The sequence below is a fragment of the Natator depressus genome, chromosome 10 (assembly GCF_965152275.1).
Source record: "Natator depressus isolate rNatDep1 chromosome 10, rNatDep2.hap1, whole genome shotgun sequence".
Taxonomy (NCBI): domain Eukaryota; kingdom Metazoa; phylum Chordata; order Testudines; family Cheloniidae; genus Natator; species Natator depressus.
In genome coordinates this window covers 72,586,101-72,612,994 of record NC_134243.1, presented here as the reverse complement: position 1 = coordinate 72,612,994, position 26,894 = coordinate 72,586,101, and the positions used below count along the sequence as shown (strand labels likewise).

The window sequence follows — 26,894 nt, the reverse complement described above, 5'->3', positions numbered from 1 at the left end:
TAGGTGGAAGGGAGTTAATCTGCTCTTCTGTTTTTGAACTAAGCGTCTGTGTGTTTATAATTTGTAAACAGTTCATCTCTCAGGGGTCGTGTTACAGTTCCCAGAAGCACGGTCTGTTATGTCTAACATGCAACAGAATCCAGAAGAGCTATGTGTGCGAGTATTTTGATACAACACATTAATGACAGGAAACAGAAACAGTGACCTTGTATACTATGACCCTACTAGCAGATTTCAACTTTAGGAGTTCCTGTAATAGGAAAAAAATGTATATTTTTCTTTTAAATGCAGACATTGCATTGAGATAATGTCATCTAACTCATTTTTCTTTAACCCACAAGGGTGTTCCGACCACCCCTAGCACTACCACACTTGAAAAACTATGAAGATACTGAGCATAGCTAAATGTACTTAAGGATCTAGGCTCCCCTCAGTGCACACATGCCATTTCGCTTACCATCAAAAAAGGGAGTACACTGGACAGGATGGTCATACAAGGGTCTAAGTTAATACTCTAATAGAGGTTACATGTTATGATGAGATTTAGCTATGAAGTATTATGGTGATGGGTACCTGATAATGTAATAACAGAGTTGGCACAGCAGCTGCCTCTGCTATGAATAGCTCCACCCAGTTTCATGAGTTGCCAGGTATCATGAGTACTTAATGCATATAGCAGTGATGTCTAGAAGCAACACTGACCACAGCATCATGGTCCTCCCAAAAAACCAGCATTTTGAACATTGTCTCTCAGGAGCATTCCAAAACCAAAGTGGTAAAAGAAGAATAAGGTCAAGTTTGGAGAAGTGCAAAATGCAGAGCAATTAGACTCATATCTCAGTTATCCATGTGCAAAAACAGAGTAACCCTATGGAAATTGGTGTAGTTACATCAGTGTAAAACTGGACCTAAATATTTTGGCTTTGCAGTATATTCATTTATTGCATAGTCCTCTGCCGATTTTGGACAAAACGCTTATTTAACAAATCTTCAAATGTCCTTTCCCCCCTTTTTTGCATAAGGTGAAATGTATTGTGTGCCTCCACGTAGCAAAACAGAACCACCTCCCCCCCCCCCCCCCACACACACACACACACACCAGTGAGACTTGTTTTATTGTTCTAAACCATGGTCACAGGCACATATTACAGTCAAATTCATGGTTTAACTGTCTAGAGCTTTAAGACAAGGTAGATAGTTTTCTCTGAATCAGCATGCACAAATGAAGAAAAATAATGTGGTAAAACGAAAGTGAATAGGCCTGTCCAAGTGAGTAAACACTGAAGAATGAGGCCGTACACCAATAAAGATGAAGGCTCGCATTTTCAAATCTGGTGCCTAAAGTTAGGAAACTCCTCTGATTTTCAGACATGCTAAACATCCACCACTCCATGGAAAATCATGCAACTCTTAGTTTGAACATGTTAGCCATGCTTTATTGTAAGCATAAAATAAGCGGGAGGAATGATATAACGTGTTAATATGTGAATCAGACTATCATGATTACAGTTGGACAAATACTACCAAAAATGTAATGATAAAGATTTATTCAAATAAAAATAGTCAATTTACTTTTCATTAATTTTCTGCAAATTTCAGTGCACAGTGACTTTTGTTTGGAAGAATATTCACCTGGGAACACTTACACAAATATGTCTGAGCACAAATATTAGCACCAGAAGAAGTCAGTGGCCATCAAGAAAGATTCTTGTTGACTTTAGGATCATTCACTCAGCAGAAACAACAACATTTGAGTTAGTTGACCAATCACACAATGCAAACAGTGAATTATAAATGAGAAGACTTGAACTGATAGTTGTGGAATATAGATCGTGAGGAATCCACAGTCTGAAATAAATTATTTGTTACATAGTTTTGAATAATAACTGGTAGCTGTATAAAACTCAGAGATTTCTGCTCAGTTTTTTTAAATTTCTGACAGAACAGTAAGCTAAATTTAAAGAAGTTGTTCCCAGCAAATAGTTTGTTTAGATCTAACCCTAATGTACACAAGTGGGTAATGTTAAGGGTTTGTATACTATGACTTTGATTTACTACTGAACAGTTAATTTCATTTTAATGTTCTATTAACCTATGGAATATTCAAGAAATGGCATGCCAAGTTATTATGAAATTTTGCAAGTTGCACATTACCTTGTGAATATTTATGCCCTAAAATCTAAATTCCTTTTTCTAGCAGTTATTCATTAAATAATTCCTTACCTTTTAGTTCTGAAAGAATTTATAGACTATCAGATTCCCCTTCACTTAGTTATGTTTTTTTTGTAAGATGTATATATTAAGTTCTCGTAATCTTTCTTCATATGTCATGCCTTCTAATCCTTTTTATCATTTGTCATCTTGGTTTGATAAACTGGAAAGAATCCGATGTATTTTTCAGAGTGAAGCGGGAGGATGAGCAAGTATATTCAGATAAACTAAGAGGCACCTCTCTTCAACCGCAATCCTTTGTACATTTCAGGAGCCAAACTAAAACCAACATTTTTGGAGGGTCTGAAATATTGAGATAACTCTCCCCAGCCCTCCACAAATCTTAGCATTTCTGGTCTCCAACTTGGACAAAAACTGGAAATGCCTCAATACCACAAGAAATATTATTCATATAGAATTTCCATCTGAGATTCAGAACTGGAATTGTTAAGAAATATTGTACCCAAAAGAGTACAATTTTACCCATGATTTCTAGCACACTTTTGGGGACTCCAAAGGGACGTCAGTTTTTATAAGCTTCAAATAGGCATCCACACTTTGGAATGCTTATCCAAATGAAACCTCAGATATTCTCAGGTTTACCCATCATTAATAGAAACTGCCTCTTCCCCCACCCCGCAGCCTGTGCAGAGTATAAACCACAATCTCCTGGAGTAAGACTGCATCATTTGCATTATTTCATTCTAACTGGTGTACCTACATGTGACACACTTACCTTGTCATCCTCATCTTCATCCTCATCTAGGTATGTGGTCTCCTGAAAAACATATGTCCATATTAAAATTCCTCATTGACCGTCAGAGGTTCAAAACATTTACATAACTTTTATCACATTTCATTTGGTACATTTAGTTCTAAACCATTTTTTTAAACTACCATTTTTATTTTATTACTCTATGTTCAAGGTCTTTCCCCCCACCCCCCAAGATCAGGAACAATAGCACGCAATAACCTATGCAAATTTTAAGTCTACATCGAGGTATTTGTGGCTGAGCCCAGCAGTCTGAAGGCAACAGGCTTTTAAATTCATTGCCAAGTTCTACTGTCTGTAAACAGCTTTGTTCTTAGTCTGATAAATGAACCAGTTGGTATGTCAAGGCTGAAGATTCTATACTCAGTTTGTTCTATCCTCACTGCTACAATGACTGCTCTCTCCCTTTAGGGCCATTACAGAAACATTAGACAGAAGAAAATACATTAGTATGAACATAATCAATCTCAAGAATCACATACAGATTTCTATACAGCATTATTCCTTCAGTTTGACTCCCACTCTGACAGGTAGGGAAGAAAACAAAAGACTTGGCTAGGGTGTGAACTTAGGGACCCCTGGCTTTCAATTCAAGCGTTTTTCTAGCTGAGCCTTTAACAGGATCCTCCAAGTTAATTTAGGTCTTGCTTATTCAATAGGAAGATTTGAATTACCATATTAAAATGTTTAAACATCACTGAAATGTGGGGATGTGAAGGATCATAATTAAAGGTTGCTTTATTTAGGGAGGTAGTGGTATCTATTCATCAGAGCAAGGGCCTGAGAGCTAGGATATGTGAGTCCTACCTCCAGATCTGCCAATGTCTTTGCTGAAATGCCTTGGGTAGCTAGGTTAATAGTAATAATAATATTTTCCATATCTATGGCAGCTCCCACCTGAGATTCTCAAAACATATTGCAAATCCTGATGAATATAGCCTCACAGAAACCTAGTAATGTACACTAGGTTAATATTATCCCCATTTTACAGCTCAGGAAACTGAAGCACAGGGTTCGGGTTCCACATTTCCAGAGAATGTGATGTGCATTCAGAATGGACAAAATGAATTTTGTTTTTGAAAATTTACATGGGTACGTAGGCCTGAAGAAAACTAAGCTACTCCATGTGCAGCCAAGGTCTGGATGAGCAGAAAGAATAGGATTGTACTCAAACCACTGGTATTTTGAAAAAGGGACAGTTATACTACCCACTCCTCCCACCCAGAGCATATGCCACTCAGAGCAACACTACCTATTTTGAGCTACAGGAGGTATACAGAGTTGGAATTCAGAAAGCTCAGAATCTGGGTGCCAGAAAAAGAATCCAAGGGATATTAAAGATGCTTTGACCTGCTAGATGCTCAGTAAGGCTCCAATCCAGCAAAGCACTTGGGTGCACATGTGTAACTTTGCTCACTGGAGAGCATCCTATTGAGTTCAGTGGCACTACTATATGCACATATGGTGTGCATTACTCCCAGGTTGCATATGTAGGGGAAGTGACCAACTTTTGATTAAGCAAAGTCTTGTTGAAAATAGCTGTTCTGTACTTTTCAGTTGTATACGCATGGCACTTTGTGGTATCCATCACAAGCACAATAAAGATTTCAGTGAGATTCTGTTTGCTAGGGTACACAACACATCACTGAATGAGCGATGGGCAGTGGCAGCCATTAACTCTGCACTCTCCTGGTTTTATCTGGTTAGTCAGTCTCAACATTATTTTATAGATTATCTTTTATATTTAATAAACTATTTGTCCTGGATTCTCCCCAGTGGGAAATTCCTATTTTGGTGATGGAATAAAGGACTCAGGGAACACACACAATACACTTATGAATACTTCCGACTTTACTGAGATTGGAGATTAGCAGATTCTCACCATTTATCCTCATGTCAAATCTGCACAGAGTCGCCTGTTATTGAAATATGATTTTCATCATCTTGTAACTACTTTTGACCTGGGAATGACTCAAAACTTCACTAGGAACAACTTGACTAGCTAAAATTATTTTTTTATACATATTTGACCTAGGATGCCATTTATTCCTTCATTTAAGATCTCCATGTGGTTGCACTATGTTAAGTTGCTTTTTGTGTGTACAAATGACAATGCTTTTCTATGAACATTTCAAAAAGGGAATTTGCCTGGATGTCATTATCAGAATCATCATAAAGCTTTGAAACAGAATCTTCTAGGTGTTAATTTACTCTATTTCTTTCTAACTTCAATGACCTGTGCTATGTATAACATGTTCGAAGAGTGCTAACATTAATATCACAGAAATGACATTTCGTATCATAACAGAGTTCCATGCTGCAATTTACTTTTGCACAGAAAAGACTTTTATTCAAAAATCAGATATAAAACTGAAATCTAGCTGGATCTGAACAGCTTTGTTTTTCTTTTTAAAGTCACAGTAAAAATAAGACGAGGATGATATCGATCTCACAGAATAGACTTTTAAAAACTGGCCTCTCTTTTGGGGTTGTGTTGGCCTTCCTCAGCCCCATGAAGTCCTGAATCATTCCTGAAAAATAAACTGCAGGGCTGGATATGGACCCAAGGGTTCAAATCACGCCTCCTTGCAATCTGAGAGATCCAAGGGCCAAGTATTGTCCCATTCTTTGATTAAAACTATTTGAAACTTTGCAGCTGTTTAAGAGCAGTACGTTTTGTCCCACAATGGTTTATGACATGAAATGAACCACAAAACTCTAGAGACTATTATTTTGTTTTTAATAGGAACCTAGAAATAGAATACCATTTGGACATAGAACTAGCTGAAAACCCCTAAACTGTAAGATAATTTTTGCTCAAAGGCAGATTACAATTGGCCCTGAAACATTAGTTTACTTTACTTGCCTGGGTGTCCTGGGCACTGCTGACCTTCCCTGTTGTGATCAGAGAGAAGTTGTACACAAAGAGCAGCAACAAAGCCAGAGGCACCATGTAAAGCTCTATGTGCCAAACAGTGACCACAAATACCTAAGAGAGACAAAGCAATAAGAGGGGATTAAAACAAGTGTTTAAAAAGAAACATAATAAGCCCCTTCAATCATTATCCCTACTAACATGCATCCTTGAATCTCTGTTAACCTCATTCCCACCCACACCCCTTCAATAAAGAAAATCTACCCAGATAGCTTATTCTCTTTCCATTGTGTTTCATCCATTAGGCTGACGTTTGTTAGCTTCTCTGTCCGCATCTCCTCAGAAGAGTACAAGGCCACCAACATAATGCTAGTGTATGGGAATTATTTCCTCTTTACTGGGACCCTGCCAAGTCTGGATAGCCTTTGTCCCCAATGCCAGCTCGTAACAAATGCATTTGGCTACTTTTTAGGAGGCAAATCAACTCAGTTTCATTAAGCACTAATAGCCAGCAGGTTCGATGTGAGTGAGATGGAAACCTTCTGCCCCAAGTGCTGCTGTACATCCACTCCCATGGGACGATTAGACAGTGGATTTTTACAACGCTTTAATTATCTGCTGCTCCTTCTTCCCTGTGCCCAAGCTGATTCCTCATCATTTGGGGTGGCAAAGCAGCTGCCATATTGAATGGTGTGGAGAAAGAGAATAAAGAACTGTTATTTACCCCTTCCCATAATGCAAAAACCAGGGGTCACATGCTGAAATTAATAGGCAGAAGGTTTAAAACAAACAAAAGGAAGTATTTCTTCACACAATGCACATTCAACTAATCAACTCTGAAGCACTTAGAGGAGAGGAAAGTGATCAGGAACAGTCAGCATGGATTCACCAAGGGCAAGTCATGCCTGACTAATCTAATTGCCTTCTATGACGAGATAACTGGCTCTGTGGATGAGGGGAAAGCAGTGGACATGTTATTCCTTGACTTTAGCAAAGCTTTTGACACGGTCTCCCACAGTATTCTTGCCAGCAAGTTAAAGAAGTATGGGCTAGATGAATGGACTATAAGGTGGATAGAAAGCTGGCTAGATTGTCAGGCTCAACGGGTAGTGATCAATGGCTCCATGTCTAGTTGGCAGCTGGTATCAAGCGGAATGCCCCAAGGGTTGGTCCTGGGGCCGGTTTTGTTCAATATCTTCATTAATGATCTGGAGGATGGCGTGGATTTCACCCTCAGCAAGTTTGCAGATGACACGAAACTGGGAGGAGTGGTAGATACACTGGAGGGTAGGGATAGGATACAGAGGGACCTAGACAAATTAGAGGATTGGGCCAAAAGAAATCTGATGAGGTTCAATAAGGACAAGTGCAGAGTCCTGCACATACGATGGAAGAATCCCACGCACCGCTACAGACTAGGGACCGAATGGCTAGGCAGGAGTTCTGCAGAAAAGGACCTAGGGGTTACAGTGGACAAGAAGCTGGATATGAGTCAACAGTGTGCCCTTGTTGTCAAGAAGGCCAATGGCATTCTTGGCTGTATAAGTAGGGGCACTGCCAGCAGATCGAGGGACGTGATCGTTCCCCTCTATTCAACATTGGTGAGCCCTCATCTGGAGTACTGTGTCCAGTTTTGGGCCCCACACTACAAGAAGGATGTGAAAAAATTGGAAAGCGTCCAGCGGAGGGCAACAAAAATTATTAGGGGACTGCAACACATGACTTATGAGGAGAGGCTGAGGGAACTGGGATTGTTTAGTTTGCGGAAGAGAAGAGTGAGGGGGGATTTGATAGCTGCTTTCAACTACCTGAAAAGGGGTTCCAAAGAGGATGGATCTAGACTGTTCTCATTGGTAGCAGATGACAGAACAAGGAGTAATGGTCTCAAGTTGCAGTGGGGGAGGCTTAAGTTGAATATTAGGAAAAACTTTTTCACTAGGAGGGTGGTGAAGCACTGGAATGCGTTACCTAGGGAAGTGGTAGAATCTCCTTCCTTTGAAGTTTTTAAGGTCAGGCTTGACAAAGCCCTGGCTGGGATGATTTAGTTGGGGATTGGTCCTGCTTTGAGCAGGGGGTTGGACTAAATGACCTCCTGAGGTCCCTTCCAACCCTGATATTCTATGGTTCTATGAACCTATGGCACTCATTTCCAGGGCATGCTGTGAAGGCCAAAAGTACAGCTGGGTTCAAAAAAGAACTAGATAGACTCATGGAGGATAGGCACATCAACGGCTATTAGCCAAGATCATCAGGGATGCAACCCCAGACTCTGGATGTCCCTAAGTCTCTGACTGCCAGATGCTGGGACTGGATGACAGGGGATGGATCACTCAATAATTGCCCTGTTCCCTCTGAAGCATCTGGCATTGGCCATTGTCAGGACAGTCTATTGGGCTAGATGGACTAGCCCACTATGACCGTTTTTATAGGGCAGGGCTCTGTGGTGAGCAGGATGCACGGCTTCCCTGAATGGGATCAGAAAATCCTGTCTCCCAGCCACCTCTCAACACTGCATAACCACATTATTTCAGTTGTGTCTGGAGACCTCTGGGCCCACAGTAGGAGTATGATTTTGCTCATGGGGAGCGATACCTGAACTAGTGATGCCAGAAACTAAAAGCAGAAGCCAAATTTCAAAGTAAATTGATCTGCAAAATGGTTCAGAGTGGGATGGGGCCTCCCTGACAGAGATTTAGAACAAAAAAGGCTGGATTTTTCAAAGAAATCAAAGCAAATCAGTTTTTTTTAATCATCAATTCCTTCCTATATGCAGATAGCAGTAAATATTTTTGTGTAATGACATCATCTGAACAGGGTCTGAGCTTGGAGTTGATGGTAAGACAGAATAAGGTTATAAATTAGGTCCACAATTGCCACAGGATGCATGTTGTGATCACAAAATTCTTTTTTCCAGCCATACAATGTGTTTCCAGGCCAGCCTATTGCTGTAAGTAGCTTTAAACCATAAACGGCTGTCCTGGAATACAAGACACATATACCCAAGTGCTTTTTGATTTTTAAATCCAGAAATGCTGTTCTAGAATGAATGCTCAAGATCTAAAATCCCATCATTAGAATAACACAGCCAAGGTGGAATTTACTTAACCCATCTGTTTATTTAAAGGGGGAAAGAGCTGTGACATCACAGCTAACAATCCCCTGCCATGCCCTTTTTCTTTTACAGCTTTAGGTTGGTGAGAGGTGCTGGACTGACAGCACTGAAACTGAAACTCTACATGGCAGGTACAGCATGAGCAACAGCAATAAAAACACCACCACCTCCTGCCAATGCATCCAAATACTGCGAAGGAGAAACTTTTGGGATGAGGGGACTGAGTCTCCACATCTATTAATCCTCGCCTTTCTGACACTGCTCACAAGAGTGCCAATTAGTGCCATTTGTGGCAGTGATTTTGTGATAGGGACACGAACTGAGAGCTCCAACTCCTATGGCGAAATCCCAGCCCCACTGAAATAAATGGGAGCTTTGCCTTTGACTTCAGTGGGGCCAGGATTTCATGCCTGGGGAATGGGGATAGATGCACTCTGTAAATGAAAAAAGTTCTTTCTGTGTAAGACAAACTGCTCAGTTGTCATCCACTTGGGGCCAAACTCAGCCCAGCTACTAAGAGGGGAAAGACTCCACATGCTATCACCCATTCTAAGCCAGCCAACCGCTCAACAATGGTATTTTTCACCGATAACCCCTACTTTGTGTTGCTATGGAATGAATTAGAGGCTGTTTTATTGGGTTCTGATGGCCAGTAATAAAAAGATAGCCTAAGATGTACACTTTTAGAAAATGGATTCAATTCCAGACAACACAGTCCCATACTATTGATTCACAGCACTGGAAGTTAGAACATGACAAGGTAGATCACATTTTTCCACACTATACATAATTCGACTCCACCAATGTATGCAAGCATGACCACAGCAGGAGGACAGGAATTTGGACAAAACTGGGATAATACTTAGCTACCTTGAAGGAATGCTGTGAGGCTTTAGTCAATATTTGTTGCAAAGAGCTTTGAAATCCTACAAAGAAGATGCTATAGAAGGTGGTAAATTTCTCACAAAAGAGATTCCTCTGAACCTGTTTCAACCACCGCCCCCTCATACCTCTGCTTATTTAACGTTTCTGAGATACAGTAAGGGTGATTTCAGTTCTGGCCCTAACCCAAACACCACCCTGGACAAGAATGACCTCCACATATTTATCAAACCCAAGTTTTGATCTTTTTGTGGAAGCTCTTCAATGATAGCATGTATCGTTAGGAATTAAAAAATCAGTGTAACCTACTGAAGGAGGTTGTATATGTAACACCTATCTGGGATAGTACTGAACTCAGTCCCATGATGATACAGAAAGGGATGGCTGGATTTAAGGACCCAAATCTGCAATCATCTTTTGCAGTGCCACTGAAGTCAAAGGATCTCTGCAAAAACCTGCCTGCATGGATCCAATTGCAAAATCAGAGCCTATGTGTACATTTTTAGTGCAGCGGTCACCATAATATCTACACTAGATAATCCAACAGAAGTCCCCAATTGTAATTCTAATATGAACTTTCAAACCCTCTGTCCTTTAGATAGCATATAAAACCAAGATCCTGTTCATTTGCGATCATTAATAATCCCATAGCACTTTTTGTACAAGTACGTTGTTAGGTCTCCTGAACAAATTACATTTTGAGTAGTAAAATTAAGCTTATTTACAAAATAGTTTCATAGCTGCAAACGGACAAGGTTGTTGATCAATTCCTTTCCTAAAGTTACATTGTATCGCTACTGATGCACCCATAGTCAGCTGCCAAATTCCAACCCACAGGTAGCTGCACTTCACTGAGCCTGCACTGAAAGAGCTGATTTGCTTCTATAGCTAGAGTACAGAGTGCTTTAATCTCTGTTGCACAGTATGGTGGCAAGGGCAAATTTATTTATATATTCAGAAATTAGAAATTATTCAGCTTCAGAGGTATGTGAGGTGACTACTTAGAACACACAGTACAGAGCAGTTTATAAGGTACACCGGACCCTCGTGAGAACGCAGGATTTGGGATCCGTGCACAGGACCGCGTTAACACGGCAACCGCGTTAAAATGAACTGCAATTAAAGTAATTAAATTCGGGATCCATGGCCACAACCGCGTTATATGCGAATTCGCGCTATATGGAGGCGTGTTCTAGTGAGGGTTCGGTGTATTTGTAATGTGCCTTATAAATAGTTCCATAGCATCATTCAGCCGAAGACATAAAAGGAGTTCCATACAAACACACAAAGTCAGATATTCTCATTCTCACTTTATACTTGGGGAAACTGAGGCAGAACTAGGTTAAATTACTTATTCAGGATCACAGTGAGCCAATGGCAGAACAGGAAAGAGAACCCAGGAGTCCTTGCCCAAAATACTTTACTCTAACTTAACTTTTTCATAGTGCTTCATATTATCAGTAGACCGAACTCCTTCCATTAAATATTAACCATTAGCACCACCACCACCTACATTGGTAAACTGCATATTCCAGATGGGAAAAGTTAGCAAGCAAGAGTAGAAGCCAATTTCTGAAATAAAAGTAAAAAAAAAAAAAAAAGCCAAAGAATTTTTGTGAAAGGGCTGAACTGGGCAGTATAAGAACCAATAAGGAATAGAATTATAAGAATTATAAAACATAACAACGAAAGTTCAAAATAAAAATAGAAATGAGAGAGACCTTTCTGGAGAAGAAAGAACTCTTGGAGTTAAGATTTAGAGTGGAGTCCTGTCTAGAACAGAACACTAGCATCATAGCTTTGGAGACGAGTCCACTTGATTTCAGCTGATTAATGTGTTGCTGTTTCAAAGGGCCTAATAACTACAAGTTAAAGCTCTGGAGGTTTGGAAACCATTTCATCTGAAAAATCACTGAAGAGGAGTCCAACTGTTCCTGTCAAGAAGCATGGAGCTTGAACAACCATGAGAGTGGCCCTTTTGACAGCAGTGTAAAAGATGAGAGAAGGCAATCTGAGCTGAAACCCTTAGAAACACATTTTGAATCTGGCTTTTCTGTCCCTCTGGTTCCAATTTAGAATCTGACTATTAAAACCAGATTTTAGATAGGTGTCTCCTGAACTATGCCCATAAAATGTGTACCACCAGCAACCCCACAATCATGGGGTAGAATAATTTTTTGGAGATTTAGAATCCTAATTTGGGGGGCGGGGTGAGGTGTTAGCAATGTCAGTGTAGTATCTCTGTATGGTAATTATGAATATTTATCTCTAATAAACAAAAGCTTCCCTTTGGCCCAGTAAGCCTTTTTGACAAAGTGAAGGTTAACACCACCACCACCCCGCCCCGTGCGTTGTGTGACAGAGTAATTCTTGGGACATGACAGTGATGGGAAAAGTACAAAGAAATAATTTTCATCAGATGGAAAAAAAATAAAAAAGGGAAAGATCATGAAACGTGAGCAAAGAATCTTTACTGAAACTGCAATTTGTCAGGCTGACCATTCTAAGTCCCAGTCCTAAGCAAATGCCTCATCAGTGGAGCTGCGAAAAAAGTTTGCAAAACACCCCCCCAAAAAAAACAGAACTAAAACCCCCAATCCCTTACAACACATCACACAAGATTTCACTGATCTCAAATCTGAAACCAGCTTTGTCAAAAGGTTTGCTTAGATTCATGAACCTGGGCCCGGTTGGGGGAAAACATGAGCTAATCTGAAGTTGTGCCTCCAACATATCCGTTTTGGCCCCAAACCAGAACTCTGATTTTGGCCTGAGATACAAATATGGTCCAATGCATTGAGCATGGTCCTAGGGAAGAAGAGCTCCACAATTCTAATCTATCTAAAGGCTAAGCTAATGTATTCAGGTTCTTGTATACATAATAGTGACTATCAAATAGGAGTACCTGTCACAGCTGAATGCTCAATGATGGACAAAATTACAAGATACATCTCTTCAGATAATGCTTTTAATCCCTCCCTGTACCAAACAAACTAAGGGATTTTAGCCAATACAATATGGTATTGACCTAAAAAAAAAGTTCAGGTGAATCTCTAGGAGAAAATAGGCCTACTGACAACTATTTCTGGCAGAGACTTATTCTTATGATTAAAAGGGAAAAGACACAAAGTGGCAACATCAAAGAGCAAGCAGCTTTAGCAGCAAGGTCTTACAAAATGTGAAAATGTCACATTATCGAGAAATACTTGGCTACTACACACATCTGACCGTGACAGACTCTCACAGACTCTTGATCATTGTGGCCACACCCCCTCGCAGTGCGCCCCCTTATCGTGTGGAATGGTGCAGCAGTGGCACTGTCTCTGTTTCCTATGGGGCCTTCAGATGTTCCACCCAGCCTCCAACACCTGGCTAGTTCTCCGGCTAGGTCACCTAAATGTTCCACCCTTTCTGGGGTACCCCCAAAGTCCAAAACAAAGAGATGTGATCTCTTCCCTTCCCTCAGGGAGGCCCCAAGGCATCAGTCTTCCCCAGTTCCTGGCTCCAGCCAGCCTTCTCCCCCACAGTGAGAGAGCGCACCATCTGCTCTTTCTCCCAGTCAGCCAGCAGCTGAGGTGGGCTCTCTTTTTCACTCCTCCCTCAAAGACTGTCACCTTTTTCAGATATCACAGGGTGGGGGTTACTGCACCCCCAACAGCCCACTGGCCCTTTCCTGACTCATGTGAGGTTTATACAACCCATCACAAGAACCAAGTCCAAATCCTGGCCCCCAACATGAAGTCTGAGCTACCAGACTGTGTACTAGGAAATGCCTCCAGAGCTAGAGCAGCCTCTTTGTCCTATGGATGGGAAGCAAAGGCTGATGCATCCACATAGCATTGTCTCCACCATCCCTACTGTGCCATAGTGCATCATGAACCTATTGCACTGGTTCTCCAAATCCTGCCCCCACCACCCCAACACACTCAGTGGCAGTATACGAAAAACAGTGCCTGACAGCAATGAAATTAAAATTCAAGAAACGGTTGATCAGCAAGACTGTATTAGAATTCCTCTTTCTTTGTAATGCAATAACATGAGACATAAAACATGTGGCAGAAAGAGAAATAATGTTTAAATAAACAGTTGCTGACAGAAGAAACCTATTTGCTTTAGATCTAATTTGCTTTTCCCCAGCAAAAGAATGTGGGGAATCTCAATAGTGTTATGAAGTGTATGTTCTACTGAGCTTGGATCACTGAAATCAAAAATGACCCGAAGGAAAGGAGATCTTTAAATATTTATACCATGTTACCTGCTATCACTACATTGCTCTGTGCATATCATCAGTGTAACAAGTTCCTGATTTTAAGGGTGTACCTCTGGCAAAGAAATGTTAGCAGCCCTCTACAAACCCTCCATCACAAACAGGACTAGCTTCTAAGCAAAAGAAATCATGCCCAGAAAGAATACAGTCTCTGTGCATTAGATGCATGTCACTGCACAGAACTACGGATTAGAACCTAACGTATGTTCAGAAAAAGGGCTCTTAACAACAAACAACAACAACAAAAAACAACCTCAAAAGATATTGGTTACACAAGACTGAGGAGCAAAAAAGGAAAAGGCCTGGATAGTCATTACAAATGGATTAGATCGTTGCAGCTCTTACTCAGCCATGTGATGGAGTAAAAGGGTTAAAGCCCTGCCCCTCCCTCTCATGCTTTGCCCTATGTAGGGCATGTCTACACTGCGAGCTGGAGGTGTAATTTTCAGCTTGAGGAGACACACCGGCAGCTGATTGAGCTAAATGAGCTAAAAATAAAAGTGAAGCCGCAGAAGGGCTAGCTGAACGGGTACATGCGTACTGTCTCAGACAGGTACATACTCAGGCAGCTGTTCATGGTGCCGCAGTGACCCTTCTATTTTTAGCGTGCTAGCTCAATCATAGCGAGCACAGGTATGTCTCCTCGAGGTGGCAATCACCACCTCAGCTCCAGTGCTCTAGCTCCAATTTCCCGCATTCCAGCTGCAGTGGAGTGAGGAGGGGCTACCCCACACCCCTTCCCCCGCTGAGAGAAAAAGGTTGGAGAGAAGATTAAGAACAGGCGCAGCCCTGGCTTCACCCACTCTATTCAGCAACCAGAGTAGCTAGCCATGTGCACTGAGGCACGGGGAACAGATTGCTCAGTGAAAGGGATGAAGGAACCTACTTCCTCCCTAGAGCACCAAACGAGCAGGAGATGAATTGGGCTTCTATGAATTACAATTAAGTGTTGCCAACCCCAAGCATTAAAAGACATAAGCCACGCCCCTTCTCTCCCCTCCTCCCCCCAAAAATCTTAGATTATTTGAAAATTCTCCTGCTGTTTAAGCCAATGAATGCTGGGTCCTATTTACATGCCTTATGGTTTTGGAACCTTTGGTGGGGGAGGACACATTTTCAAGCTTTTCTCTGCTGCTGTGAGGAGCTTAAATGAAAGCTGCAGCTCTCATGTAATCACAGGCCTCCCAGAACTGGGGCTTTAAGAAAAATAACATATACTGTGATGCTCCCAATACAATCACAAGAGTTGGCAAGGCTGCAGTTTCTTCTTTGTTTTTCTCATGGGACACCACAGTTATTCACCACTCCGTATTCTGGACAGATGGTACAGGTAAATTCAAAATGATTTCTGATCCCTTGCAGAATGTCCAGATTCTGATATCAAACTGTTTGTACAGTGTTGCCATCAACTAGAGCCCTGCATGGGGCTATTTTTTTAATCATGCTCATGTTTTGCCCCGCAAATACCTATCCCACCTACTCCCGCATTGTTTCTTGCATTTTGATCCCGCTCCCACCCGCAAAAACCTTTGATCCCACAAATCTTGCAACTACTAACCCCTGCCCCCAAAACAAAAAAGGCTGGTTAATATATTATATTTAAAAACAGAATTCAGACACAAATTTTACCACTAAAAGAATAAAACAAATCGTGCTTAAACCATGTAAAAATACTTCAACTCTTTTTATAATAAACATCAAATCTCTTTCTACCCTTCGCTTAAACGTAAGTATTAAAAGTTTTAGAGTGTTTCCCCGCAAATTACCGCAGTCTGTTTTTATTTGCTCGCCCAATACTGCCCGCAACACAGTACATTTTACCTGCTCAGGATATTATGGCAGCGGGTCCTGCAGGATCCAAGTCCTGCTACAGAGCACTGGCATCGACTTCAGTGGATTTACACCAGCGCGTGAGTTCAGAATTAGACATCAACGAATCAAACGATGAATTGCTGTTTTATTTTATTGCTCGGTATTTCCAAAATACTCAATCGACTTGGACTCGCAGTGCTTGGGCTGCGCGGCTAAAAAAACAGTATGGGCGTTTCTGCTCAGGCAGGAGCCCGGACTTTGAATCCTGGTGAGTTGGGAGGGTCTCAGAGGGTCCCAAGTGGAACGTCAACATTGCTATTTTTAGCCCCACAGCACAATTCATTTGACCCAGGATCTGAGATTTGGTACCATGGGTTTTTCTGTGCTGTGTAGGCATACCCAGTGCTGAGATACCCAAGGCGGCATATCAGAGGTCACACTACGGAGATAGCAGCCCAGTAGAGAGAAAACAAGATCCCTTAAACATTCCCATTCTACTAGGGCTTAGAGTAGAGCCCCCACTTGACAATGATTTTTGCCCAATGCTTTGTACTGCATTACAAACATCTGAGGATGATGCAGTTGGGTGTTGGTGCCGATGTTATTTCAACTGGAAAAAAAGCTAGGTTTTATTTTAACATATGTACATTTAACCCCCAAAGCATAATAGCCTACCAGAACTCTGGTTTGATGCTTTTATATAGTTTTCTTGTGGCTACGACTTCCTCTCTCCCCCGGCCCCAGGGAAGGGTAAAGTAAGAAGGGTCCTTGGGACCTATCTTTATGCATGTACAGTAGTTCTAGAGTGAGAAGCCTTCAGATCTTTTTCTGTAGCGAACACTGTAGAAACAGCCATTTGTTAGAATGCTGACTGTTCTAATTTTTCCCCTGTGTTTTTATCTACCATATTTTACATTTCCTGAGCCAAGTAAAATACGGCTAAGATCCTCATGCAGTAAACCTTAATAAAGTGAGGGGGTGGGGGAATTATTTATGACAGTTTGATATTTTTTGCGGGGGGGAAGGAGGGAGAATCAAATAGTTACCTACAATGGGGTTAAAACAAGCTGTCCCAGGAAAAGGAAGGGGGAAAAGGTACCTTAAATCAGATTTTTAAAAAGGCTTCATTACTTTATCTTGGCTAACCTAATGAAAGATGACATTTTTGGATCTCTGATTCCTTTTCTGCAGCAGCAGTAGGGTCACAGTTTCATGGCTAGGATCAGACAAAGTTTCTCATTATAGGTTTTCGAAGACGCCAGTAATTGTGCAAGTTGAAAGTCGGATTTTTCAGTAAATACTTCTTTCAAAAAGCATCAGCAAAACCTCTGTGCTAATTAAAAGGAAGCAAAAGAAAAAAATACTTAACATTTTATTTGCTCCTGGTAAAGCCGAGCAACTTAAAAAGGTCAAGAAAAAAATCACCATTAACTGCACCGATAAATGTCTGCTCACTTTGGAGACATATTGGTTAACATTATAGGAAACATTAGTGGTAAGAGTCTGATGGTGTTTTAATTGTACAGTAAGTGGGAAAAGTATTCAGTGCAAGTGTACTTTGCCTTTGGTAAAATCAACATCAAATTACAACTGTTACTAAAAAAGGAGGCTTAAACTATATACTTAAAAGGCTTTCTGCCTCATGTTCATAGTGCAGATTAGATCTGAATGAATAAAGAAAAAAGGGCTCTCTGTAATAAACCAAGTGTATTTAATTAGAATTAGTTCAGTGTACAGTGGCAGGAGTATCGCAGTTCAGTGCATAAGGTTACTTCACTGGCAGCCTTCATCTCTGGCATGAAAAGAATTTGGGTTGCAATAAACCCACATAAGTGTGAAATAGCTGCATGTACATTGTAGTGCTTAGGACTGAACTGGTATCCTTCTTTATGAAGTCTCCCATTTTAGAAAATGGTTTGCCAGGCTGAATACTCTCTGGAACTTGGGACCAAGGATGGAAGCCATGGTCAATTTGATAGAATTAGTATATGGATTTCTTTGTTTTTAACCTGGGATCAAAAATGAAATAAATCAAATAAGCATGCACTGACCACAATACAAGCTTGTCCTGTGAAAAAATAGTAAATATAAAGCACCAACTTAAAATATTCATACTCTCAGACAAAGAATTTCAGATGATTCTCCTCCCAGCTGTGTGTACATGAATAGTTTCCTAGTCCAGATTATAGCTACCGCACTGCTCAGGAATCCAGAAGTCCTCTTTGTCAATCTAACTACAAGATTCTGTAGTCAGGAAGAGAGCAAAAATAGTAACTACCCCCCTTATCCCCAACAAGTATGTTCCAGAAAAATCTATGGTGATTAAAACACACACAAAATTATCATGTTCATAAACTACATAGTTCCAAAATTGCTACAGTGCATAATGAATGCACTAAAAACGACGGGAACAGTCATTGTAATTACAGTCCTAAATATGATAACTTTCTTCATCTCAGTCTTGCATATTTTAGACTAGCAATAGCAGCAGCAACAAAAACCCAATATTGACAGCAGGACTAAGCAATGAAGATTCTCCAGTGACAGGCCTATAGCATCTTGCTTTACAAAGCACAGAATGGTTTAAAAAAATTAAAAAAAGATCCTTTTGCAATTTAAGGCAGCTGTTCAGGTAAAACCAAAGCCAGAAGATTGTTTATTTTAATAAAGCTATTATATGCACAGCTCCAAATTAGGAATGGCAGGAGACATGGGGATGCCTAAACCACCACCACCTGTTTGCCCTGAAAATCAATTAAAGTCACACTATCACAGCAATCCTTTCTTAGCTAATAAAAGTTATACAGCTTTAACGTGCAACTTTAGGTGCTTTTTGGGAATGTGCCTGAAACCTAAGCCTGAGTCTCGCATTACTTTGATACTCACATGGATATGAGCTAAAGACTGCAAAACCAGCCGGGGAGGGGGAGGGGGGGGAAGGGGGGAAAGCTAGTAAGGAAAAAGTCACATTGTAGCTGCTGCTTTCATGAAGTGGATTGGGCCAATATTCAATAAATTCTAACAATGCATCCTAGAACTATATATATTTTAAATAGGAGAAAATCAAAGCCCTTTATGACACACGCCTGTTCGACATATTCTGTGCTGCAGAACAGATCCAACTTTGCAAGTTGAAAGCAAGGGCAGTAGAGACATCCCAAGTGTTTTAGTAATTAAACGAATATGCATAATGAACCATATGCCCAAAGGGCCTGTTCTTCATGAGGGCCAGATTTTTGTTTGAATTTTTAATTTTTATATACAGATGAAACATTTCATGTAATATAGCAACAGTGTGAGATAACATGCTATGTGCGGAAGTGAAAGGCAACTGTCCATGTGAGAATGATCAGAATACACTTGATGAATTCTACTCTTAAGATTTCCCATTCAGATCCAAGAGTTAAGAGACATGCATGTTAACCATTATGAAAGAGTTACTGCAAGAGAAGTGCCACAGATTTTGAGTTGAGCTTTATATACATTTGGGTCCTGCCAGAAGACTCCAGGAGGATGAAGAAAGATCAGCTCATGATCAGGGTTTTGTCAAAATAATCAGACTTTTAGGTGAACACTTAATACTCTGGGCCCATTGCAGAAGTTCAGGATCTGGATCTATCTAGCTAGGTTAGCTACATAACCAGTATTACAGTGACTACTAAAACTACAAAGGTTAAAATAATTAAGCTTTTGTAAATATATTAACTTAGTTACTGTAAATTTACACTGGGTATAGAATTATCAACCCCAAAAGCCTTGTCAAGGAACAAAAAAAAAATCTGACCTGCTTTGGAAGTAAACAGTGACTTCTAAGGAAAGTCAAGAAGTTAAACTGTTCATAGGGTTCTGCAATCAACTCAAAATTTAAACAATACAAATGGAATGTAAAACTGATCCCCTCCCCCTCTTTAGAGCATTTAAAAGGTGAAATAAATGAGCTGTAAATAATGTCACTCTTTGCTTTCAGTCCTAATTCAGGGTTTATGCTTTTGACACTGCCTGGTTTACTTGATCTAGTGGTCTCCGTGGAAAGACAGATAAACTTCAACAGGCTGTCAGAAGACAAAAATTGACAAGGAGCGTCACCTTTCCTGACTGCTTAAATCCTTTAAGGAAGTGTTGGAGCAATTAGAGAAGGAGTCTAATCTTTGCAGAGTGCATTAACACTCTCCGACCTCCCAGACAATAGATCAGAACTCAGACACATAATGCTTCCCTAAGGCTTTTTAGCCAGAGCATTTGATCTCATAGTCACTCTGTATGTGTTACTATAGGTATCAGTGCATAAGACATCATTCATTGTGCATTACAGGTCCACTATCTCTGTTAGTATCCTTTTAAAACAGAGAGCAGCCATTGCAATCTATAGGACTGTAGAGTTATTACTTCTCAAAAACAACCAGGCAGCAGTGCTACAGAATATCAACACTAATAACAATTTTAGGTTATTTCACTGCTTATTTCTCTGCTTGGGGATATACATCTATTTTTAAAAGGCATAACTTAATATTTTAGTCATAAAAATAATAATTTAAAAAGACTGCAATGCTTAACTCCTGTGAAGAGATTTAGAGGAGAGGGTATTACAGGGACCGATCTAGTTGATCAAGAAAAGCAAAATGGATAGTTGTAAATAATCCTCCAAAATTTGTACAAGAAAGCAAAACTTCCACAAGTACTAACTGGCAGATCAAGGCATAATTTAATTCCTGATGGACACATGCTGTTGAAATGCTGATCTTGCAATATAAGTTATGCTTTCCCCATTTAATATTCTACACATTTTTAGAAAATTTGCTTAGCACATTTTTAAAATGGGGTTAGACCTTCCATAGTTGTCATCTTCTGACAGAGGCCAGCTTTGAACATTCTTTATATGGACATTGCAAAATGGGTTTTTACAGAGTAGCTAACTAGATTCCCACCCATCTTTGAATAATGGGAGCTGCAATCAGGCAAACAAGTATATTTTCTAAGCTTAAATCCATTTGATGTACACCGCCAGCCGATAATAGGGGTCAGATACCTAGGTACAGTTTGCAAGATTCAGTTTGCTTTTCCACACATCTACATGCAGCTGCTTTTGTGAAGAACCTATGTTACAAACACATTCAGTTTATACAAGAGAATATTTTTCAACTGTGCATCTCAACTTTAAAAACATGGAAAACAATAAAAAAGGTTGCAGCTACTAGTGTGTGTATATTTACAAGAACTCCTTCCATATCAAAGTATAATACAGCGGTTTTAAAACTGAACCGCAACAGAATACAACTACTGAAAATTAGTGACTGGCTTTGAGAAAAAGCAGTATAGTTACTATTTGACATTAAAAGATAAAAGCTGAGGAAAAAGGCAGTAACATACAATGGAAAGCAATTTAGGGAGTTCTGAACCTAAACTAGTAGGGGAGACTAAGTTTGCTTGTTGTTTGGGGTTTTTTTTAAAGTGTAGGTTCGTGTAAATCTACTGTGTTCCTCTCAGAGAATCCTCTAAGAAAACCTAATATGAGAGTCTGAAATAAATCAGAATAAGACAGACTGGGGAAAACAACAGTACCGTATTATCTATATATTTACATAAAATATATAAAGTCGCTGCATTGTGTTTAAAATAAAGAGCACCCTAAACAATTCTAACCTTGGCTAAAAAGCACTAGGAAAAAATACAGATTAATCCATTTGCTTTTGGTGAAGTGGTGGAGAAGGTGTCAAAAATCAGGGTTATACTGGGAAGCTAATTTCAACCTTTGCTATCAAGATACTGCATCTCACCATAATCAACTATTTCATTTTTTTCATAGTTTGCTAGGACTTTGTGGATACACTCAGATAAAAATACATTTTCCCTGTCCCACAAAGGGCTAAAAAGGACGAGAGTGGGTTAAACATCCAATTGGACTTGATGTTATGATTTGATTTTAGGATATTTATTAATTATTAATCATCATCATCATCATCCTCCTTCTTAAGCAATCTTGTATCCAACAACTCTGGACTTCCTGGTAGCTGAATCTAACCTCTGCCATGTGCATCATATTTTAGCTGCAGGTAAAGAAAAGCAAAACTAAAAAAGGGAGAAGATAGGCTTTTTAAATGCAATAGGAGTTCTACACCAAGCCTCCTTCATTTCAGATCTTGTAAAGAATGAAAAAAAATAAAGTGGTCTTCCCTTGCAGACCCCTTCCTTCCCGCACCCTCTCATGGTGCATCACAATAGCGATCACCATCACCACAAAAACCAAACTGTTGCATTGCCTTCAAAATATAATATTTCTTCCAGATTTCTGCAAGTAGTGTTAGATTAGTACTGAATGGGTGTATGAAATTAAAAATAAAAGAGTTCAAGTAAGGAAAAAAAAGAAACTGCCAGAAAAATCTGAGAAAAAAAAACATTAAAACGGGAGTTTAATCATTCATGAGAGTCTATCGCCACCTACAGGATTTTCCCCCAGTTTTGAAAACCAGTTAACAAGCCTAGGTGAAGAGTTTACTTTAAAATGGAGGGCTGGATCCTCAGTTGGTGTAAAGCAGTGTAGGTCCACTGAAGCCAGTGGAATTAGAGCCAAATCCTTGACTGATGGAAATCAGCCTATTTTTCCTGTCAGTCCAAATGAGTGAAAAGCCCAGGTTTTTAGAGACTTTTTTTCTTTTAGATTATACTTACGTGAAAACTAAAGAACATGTTTGTTTTTTAAATGAAGACACAAAAATAAAAACCAGTTACAGGATGCCTAGACTAATGGAAGAATCAATTAAGGTCAGTGTGAGTCCATACTTTTCATGTACATCAAATACGCCTACTGGTGCTCTGAGAAGTTTTCTGATAGATGACAGGGTTAAAATAACATAGTAAAAATCCCAACAGATCCAGGAAAAAGAGAAGTACCTCTGGGGTTTGCAAAACATGGCACATTTTTAATTCAATGTTCAATTTTATACTGTTTATGAACTTACTGAGGGTGCTAAAAAGGTTTTATTTTCATGAAACTTAAAAGATGAACTTCTGTTCATTCAATACTGTTAACTTTCTGTGATGCAGTCCACAAGTAAAAATAAATAGAGTCTGTAAATGTTATAAGCCTTGAAATTGCAAAAGAGAGAGTTCTTTTCCGGTAGAACCAGATGAGCTGATTTGATTGGTCACAAGTACATTTTTGTTATCTGTCTGCAGATTAGTCAGATGACAAAGATTACAATTATTGGTGTCTCATAAATTCAAAATATACTCTAGAAACACTTTGTTTGAACCCTCTCTAGCAAATCCAGAGCTGCACTTTCATGACAAATAACTGCACATTACACTGTATTTGTCCCTATATTTTTGTAGGAAATTCCGAGTGACATCAGTGGAATTCTGTACAAAGAATGAGAATTCTGTACATTGAGTCAAGGATGACCTGTACAATGACAGTAAGAACAACGAGCTAAGTCTATTTCTGGCATGAGTAGATTCTGCATCTCCACTGACAGCAATGGAATTGATCTTGCATACACAGATAGTGAATTTGGACCCGTGTCTTTGACAATTAGTTGAAACCCAAGAAAGATGCTTGATTGTGCTGATTCGTGATTAGAACAACTAAGAGGACAGAATGTATCTGCTAAAACTCTAGGAAGTACTAGGAATCCAGTGGTGTTGCATATACAAGTAAAAACCAGCAACAGACTGGATCACAATTTTATCTCGTTGAACACAGTGTATGTTAAATAAATAGAAATTGTGTGGGATGGTATAAGACCAACAATAATCTCCTGTAAAATTAGATTCATAACTTCAAAAGACTAACACGTACGATTAAAAAAAAAAGTCTTCATAAATCAAACAGCTAAAGTACAATACACTATAGCAAACTCTAACCAGACCACAAAGAGAGTTCTCTCTTCATAAACATCAGATCAGGCAGCTAAAATTATTACCAAAGCTCTCTTGTAACTGTCACCTGTGGTGGGTATAATTACAGGCTACTGCTACAAGCACGCCCACGTCATATGGCAATAAAAGGACCTACAGCTTGCCAAGACCAGCCAGACAATGGAGAACACACACCACCTGACGAGAGCCCAAAAAGATCAGCCAGAGAGACTAATAAAAATGACAGCTTAGAAACAAATGACAAAGCTTGAACCACAAAAAAGGCAATATCAAATTAGTTGGAAATGCAAGCGCTGAGCAGAGTGCTCCAACAGGTCACAACTCAAGCAGAAAGCCAGTTAGAACTGTTGTCACACACGTTTGGTTCAAATTTAAGCTCTAAAGAACCCTTTTCAATAGACAAAATGTTTGTACATTTGGGGCTGACTTTATGTGTCGTTATTAGACAGCCAAACAGATGAAAAATACACATTATTAATTCAACTCAGTAAGCGGGGGGGGGGGAATCTGTTTTTAGGGGTTATCTATCCTTGTACCACCACAGTGAATTCATCTCTGTCTTTGAAAGCCTGCATGCATGGCTCCCAATGACCCACAGTCAATGAGTGCTGTGCACATATTCATCCTGTGGCAGAATTTGGCTTTCCGGCTCTGGCTGCAACTTTTGGATTACAAATACATAAAAAAAAAAGCCTAGGGCTTAATTTAAAATCAGTTTAATGTAAGTATAGGGAAAATGGGAAGCAAGGGCTGAGGATTTCCCAAGCCGCCAGGGCTGAGGGATTAATTTCTACATGATGCACGCAAGTTTAGAAAGCACTGCACAGAAAGCGCTGTGATTATTCACATAAATCAGTATAGGTTAGAATCATGTTAAGGATTTGAGCCACCAAAGGCACGGAAATTCACAGCTAAGGGTGAAGTGTCCAATTCACAGTGCAATACAGTTAAGCAGAAACAGAAGAGTAGAGAATTAACCCTTAAGTGTCCTCCCAAACAATATTTGATAGATCTATTTCATAACGGTGTTTTGCTTTGTGCTGTCCTTCTTCAAGGCACTTTAAAAAGGGCTCCACAACAGGATCAATTTAGGACTGGCAGATTCTTAATGATATTCTGATTTCTTAAATCTTTGATTGCATAAATCTGAAGTTTCCTTTATTGTTAGTTGAAGTAGTAGTGGTGGTAGGAATAGCTGAAAAGCCACTGAGGATTGAAATTCAGCCAATTAAAACATCAGAAATAGATCTATAGAAATAGTAAAGAATCACCATAAGGCTTGCTTTCTTCAAACACTGAACAGGGAACTTTACTAGAAAAAGGAAACCAGTGTTACTACCAAAGAGACGGTCTTCCCCTTCCCCTCCATTTCATTTCAGAGTTTCTGTCTAGGGCTCTCCTCAGTCCCCGTCCTGCTTGGGTTCCTGATACAGTTATAGAGAAACAACAGTTATATCCTCAAAAAGATTGGCTTGAGCTGCAAAGTTGAGATCCAAACTTTCCTGCAGTCTGAGGTGAGATTGGATCAGAGAGGCTTGTTTAGGCCTTTTTTTATTTAACACTATTATACCCTCATGAGACTGTTCTCACCATTATAAAAGGTAGGTTTTCATCCTGCTCCCTACACTATGCTCCCGCTGCTGCGTATGAAATCCCACATTTGTGCATGCAGCTCTGTTACATGCATGTGACTGGAGACATGCAGGCAAATGTTCTGATGAGCAAGAAGCTCATATAGACAACAAAAGAAACTCAAATTATTGTAGAGATTTCAAGCTATGTATTTTGGGGGGGGACGGTTGGGGTAGGATGGAGGGCTACTGTTAAAGCTTGAGATACCTCTCCGAGTTCTGCTGTGGCAGTTAATATTCCCACAGCAATGACAATCAGTGATGACAATGAGTATTTGGTTTAATTAATGTATCTTTCCAGAAAGCAAGCTTCCATCTAAGATGTACTGATGGTGCTAATTAGGGGATACTGCTAATGAACACCAGAGCCTTTTGCCTATAAGTCACCAGTACAAATCCAGCCCAACTCATCAGGGAGTTAAAAATTATTCACATCTAATGGGATGTTGGTGGAAACTCTATGAAATGAGTTTGGTGGGAGTCTCATCTAGCTCCCGTTCACAAACTCACCATCATGCTTTGCACTAACTGGGGCTGACTCAGGAGAGAGGCCAAGAACCTCATGGACCATGCAAACTGAACTACCATTACTCTAGAGGAAATCCCTCCAGATTAGGAGTATAGTTTTCTTAATACAATTACTGTAATTTCATTAAATGACATAATTACTATTAATGCACAGAAAACTGTCAATAGAAGGTGTAATTATGTATAAAATCATAAGCAAAATGTGCAATGATGCATATTTATTTATAAAAATCATTCTGTGATTAAAATTAACTTTTAAAAGATTTTTAAAATGTATAATATATAGCAATAGCAATTAACTTCACAATTAATTTATGGGCTTAACTTCCACAACCATATTTGTGAGTTTTTTTAATATGAACTAAACAAGATGAAAAACAGCATCTAAAAAATTAAGCCATATATAGGTCTAATGCTGGAAAAACTAGCAAGTTGGGAGCATGTGTGTATATCATTTTGCTCATAAGCAGAAAACACCTACGGAAAATTCCAGGCTGAATATAGAAATTAATAAATGATTTCTGAAAAATAGTAACATACTATGGAAACAACGTTTAAATGGATGATGGCATAACACGAACCAATTGCTAGAAGCTGAATATCGACACATTCAAATTAGAAATTAGGCACACATTTTTAACAGTGAGGGAGATCAACCATTGGAACTAATTACCAAGGGAAGTTTTGATGTCTTTCACATCAAGACTGGATGCCTTTCTGCGAGACAGGCTTTAGCCAAATGCAAGTTAATAGGCTCAATACAGAGGTAGTTGAATGAAATTTAATGGCCGAGATGTATAGTGGGTCAGACTAGATGATCTAATAGTCCCTTCTGGCCTTAAACTCTACGGATATGTTCACACTGCAGCTGGGAGCGAGTCTCCCCGTGCAAGTAGACAGACTTGCACTAGTGAAGTTTGAGCTAGCAC

At 39.7% G+C, this 26,894-nt stretch overlaps 1 protein-coding gene across 1 annotated transcript in view; it reads right to left on the bottom strand.

The window, feature by feature from the left end:
- Positions 1-26,894, bottom strand: part of MCTP2 (multiple C2 and transmembrane domain containing 2) — a 164,781-nt gene that overhangs the window by 24,067 nt on the left and 113,820 nt on the right. Inside the window, exons 18-19 of the mRNA XM_074966514.1 lie at positions 5,850-5,972; positions 2,948-2,989 (exon numbers count right to left, since the gene is read on the bottom strand). Of these exons, the coding sequence (XP_074822615.1) occupies positions 2,948-2,989; positions 5,850-5,972 (165 nt within the window). The remainder of the gene's footprint in view (positions 1-2,947; positions 2,990-5,849; positions 5,973-26,894) is intronic.